Source organism: Opisthorchis viverrini (genome assembly GCF_000715545.1).
Source record: "Opisthorchis viverrini unplaced genomic scaffold opera_v5_12, whole genome shotgun sequence".
Lineage (NCBI taxonomy): Eukaryota > Metazoa > Platyhelminthes > Trematoda > Opisthorchiida > Opisthorchiidae > Opisthorchis > Opisthorchis viverrini.
Genome location: NW_008751668.1, coordinates 478,588 through 481,839, shown reverse-complemented (window position 1 = coordinate 481,839; position 3,252 = coordinate 478,588). Strand labels below are relative to the sequence as shown.

The 3,252-nt window shown below is 50.0% G+C and overlaps 1 protein-coding gene across 1 annotated transcript; it reads left to right on the top strand.

The window, feature by feature from the left end:
- Positions 1–2,520: 2,520 nt before the first annotated feature.
- Positions 2,521–3,238, top strand: T265_12719 (hypothetical protein; the record flags this gene model as incomplete). The annotated part of the gene is made up of 3 exons (XM_009165159.1): positions 2,521–2,836; positions 2,871–3,055; positions 3,089–3,238. Coding segments are annotated over 3 exons (651 nt in total), but the record flags the coding sequence as incomplete, so codon positions are not given.
- Between the last annotated feature and the right edge of the window lie 14 nt (positions 3,239–3,252).

Genomic DNA, 3,252 nt, shown 5'->3' with positions numbered 1-3,252 from the left:
CCGTCTACCTCGACAATGGCTTGTACGGTAGCTTGTGTCAGTGCGCTAATCGCGACCCACCCAGGAAAAGAGGAGTACTCTAAAGTTTTATTGTGTACAAGCGACCGGTTACGGGGACACTGATTCTTCCAGTGGCCAGGCCTGCCACACATGTAGCACCGGCTGGATCGAGCGTGCCTCCGCGACTCCGTCTTCACGGCCGCCAGCTGTTCGGTGAGTTGGTCCACCCTGGTCTGCAGTTCCTCCACTGATGAACCATTCCTGTTCTCCTGCGACTGAAACGTGGCCAGTGGTTCCTGGGGCAGCTCCCGGGCCAGACGCACCAGCTCCTCCACACCCAACTGGCCAGTTGCTCGTGCCAACCGCAACTAGACACCAAGCGCGGACTGCACACCTTCGACGAACTGATCCGACAGCAACTGGTGTCGCGACACTCCGTCCAGCGTCGGCAAAGCGCTACCCCACAACTGCTGCAGGCCGGCGAAGAACACGGTCGGGTCAGATCCGGGTGCCATCCTGGCCGTCTTGAACCGCCTCATAGCCTCCTGGCGGTCGGCCGGCGTGTCGAACTCCTCTTCAAGGACTTCCTTCGCGGCGGCCCAGTTCATCTTCCGAGGGTCTCTTCTGGCCGAATCCAGGGCCGCCTTCGCCCGGCTCTTGAGGAGGGTCTTCAGCGCTGCCAACTTACCCCGGTCGGTCTCCAGCTCGGCAACCTCCGCCACCTCCTCAAAGTCCTCCAGGAAGGTCCTAACATCCTTATACTCAAAGGGTTGCGGCCACGGGATCTTCATCCTTATCCTGGTCACGGCACCAAATGAAAGAAGGCCTTCGCCTCCTCAAAGTCCTCCAGGAAGGTCCTAACATCCTTATACTCAAAGGGTTGCGGCCACGGGATGTTCATCCTTATCCTGGTCACGGCACCAAATGAAAGGAGGAAGGCCTTCGCTGCGGAGTTATTTATTCGGAAATGCCAACTGACCGGTTACAGACCATTGAACAAGGAAACAAAACTCCAATCTGCATCTTAGTTACACAACCTGGACAAAGATCTTCTCCCGAACGAGTCTTCCTGGAGATTCATTGCTTCCAATCATTCGTCGGTCAAATAAAAGCAAATGTTACAAAGTGGCCCCGCGAATTCCGCAACAGAATTCCATTTTTCAATCGACGCAAAGCGAAATTCTACGAACAACACATACTACTCGCGTGCCTCCCGATCAGTAGTATCACCGTTACACTATTACACGCCACGTCTCATAACAAAACAACATGTATTGTGGCCTGATACACACCTGTTGAGATTCGGATACTGTTTTGCCGCCAAGCGGTAAGGCGACGATGTGCAAATGATCCCAGGAGTCTTGTTACGACTAGAGTCAAACTGACACTGATTACCGCACTCACTACAAGTCCCTTTTAGAAAGTGGGCACTGTTGCCGACACTCTCCGGTTTTCTGGAGCAGTCTTATTTCCCTAAATGCAAATAGATCGGACAAGCGCTGATTGAGGACCTCACCTCCATTCTTGAACGACTCAGGTCCGTTGTCTGGGATGGCCTCTCCCAGGTAGACGCGAATAGGCGAGATAGGCACTGTCTGGGGAACTCGCTAGTGTCCTTCAACAACGCTGGTAGGAAGTCATCGGCACCAGGAACGCTGTAGCCCATTCGGCAACCCCTGAGACCGAAGGTGGCCCCATTTTACGACTCGCGGTTTTGCTAAAGGCCGACACTCCGGATTTGGGGTAGCAGTTGATCAACTGGATTGTCTTGTCCGATGGCTCCGTTGTACCACTCCTTGCATTTTCATTCGTGAACCCTCTGTACTTTTTAAAATGTTCTGTAACCTCTATCTTACACTCCCCGATGTCGTAAACTGGGGCGACCCAAATATGAATCATCACTACTCCTCATCCCACGGATTTCTAATAAGATTCAAAGTTAGTAATTCTTAGGCTAGTAGTTGAAGACAAAACCGTTTAGCTTCGAGCGGCTGACAGGCAGTGTGATTGTTTTGCACCTGGAGAATTGCGAAATTCCACACTTGAGCAGCCGCTCGTGGCCAGACGTTCATGTCTTTAACTGTTGACGCACAAATAGCGGGTTCGAATCCCCTTTTAGATTCGTGAGGTGCCTGCCGGTGATGAACCATAATAAGGAAGAAGCAGTTGTGCAATTTTCATAGGCTTTTCTGCTCAGAATGATATCTATCGAAATCTCTGCTCATACTACCAACAGTTTTTGCAGCCAGAAAATTATATGAAACCCTGTTGGTTTACTATTTTCTGCTTTTCTGTCTCTTTTTTGTTTAGCTGGAATCCTACTCGTGCCGGGTCTTCGTTCACTCAGTTACTCAGGTCAATCTCGATAAATCGATAAACCTAATCGGTCCGAGCAAAACCACCCTCTACCAAGGTTGGGACATATACCAGAAGCATCGCCAATTTTTCGACCTGGTGCAATGCCATTCTGGTTCTCGAACAAGGTGCCTAATAATATGCGTGCTCAACATTCACGTTTAGGTTACGACAATCAGTAGAAACCCGGCGGACCCGGGTTCAACAGGTTTAAATCTGCGGGAGGAATCGCAATTGCTTTACAACAAATATTACCCCAACCTTAACGTATCCGGCATCCATGAGGCACCCGCATTGCGCTCAGAAAGCTCCGCAACTCGTGAATGGATCATGACGGCACTACGCAGCAGCACGGGACAAGATAGACTATTCGCCATGGCCTACCTTGTCACTACACATCCCATGCTGTCATTACGTTATCTGGATTCTCTCATAGCTTCCATAGTTCCGTCTAAACAGCGTGATTGCATTCGAGCTATCGGTTTGTTCTTCATTATAAAGCAACTAGCTTCTAGAGGTTACTCACCAGTTATTCATCCGGTCACTGCTTCCGAGCCAGCGTATTCTGGTACCTTTCGACCTCCGGCCTGTCCACCCGCTAAATGGAGTTTCAGTCGCGCAGCGTTCTGAGATATTATGTCTTTGGTATTTTGAAGACCAGTTGAAATCCAAATACCTGCATTTCATCAAAGCGCTTGAGGTACTGTTCATTCTTGCTTACAATCTTCTCTAGCGATTGCTCTTGAGTGACACAGTGGAAGGGTTTAAGAGGAAAGCTTTGAGTAAGTCCTGTTTTTTAATTTTCTTTCAGTGCGTAGATGCTCTCTCAGACTTAGCAGTGAAGTCACCAGAAAACCGAGGGGTATGGCTGCGAATTCTGTAGTTGACTTCGTAGAT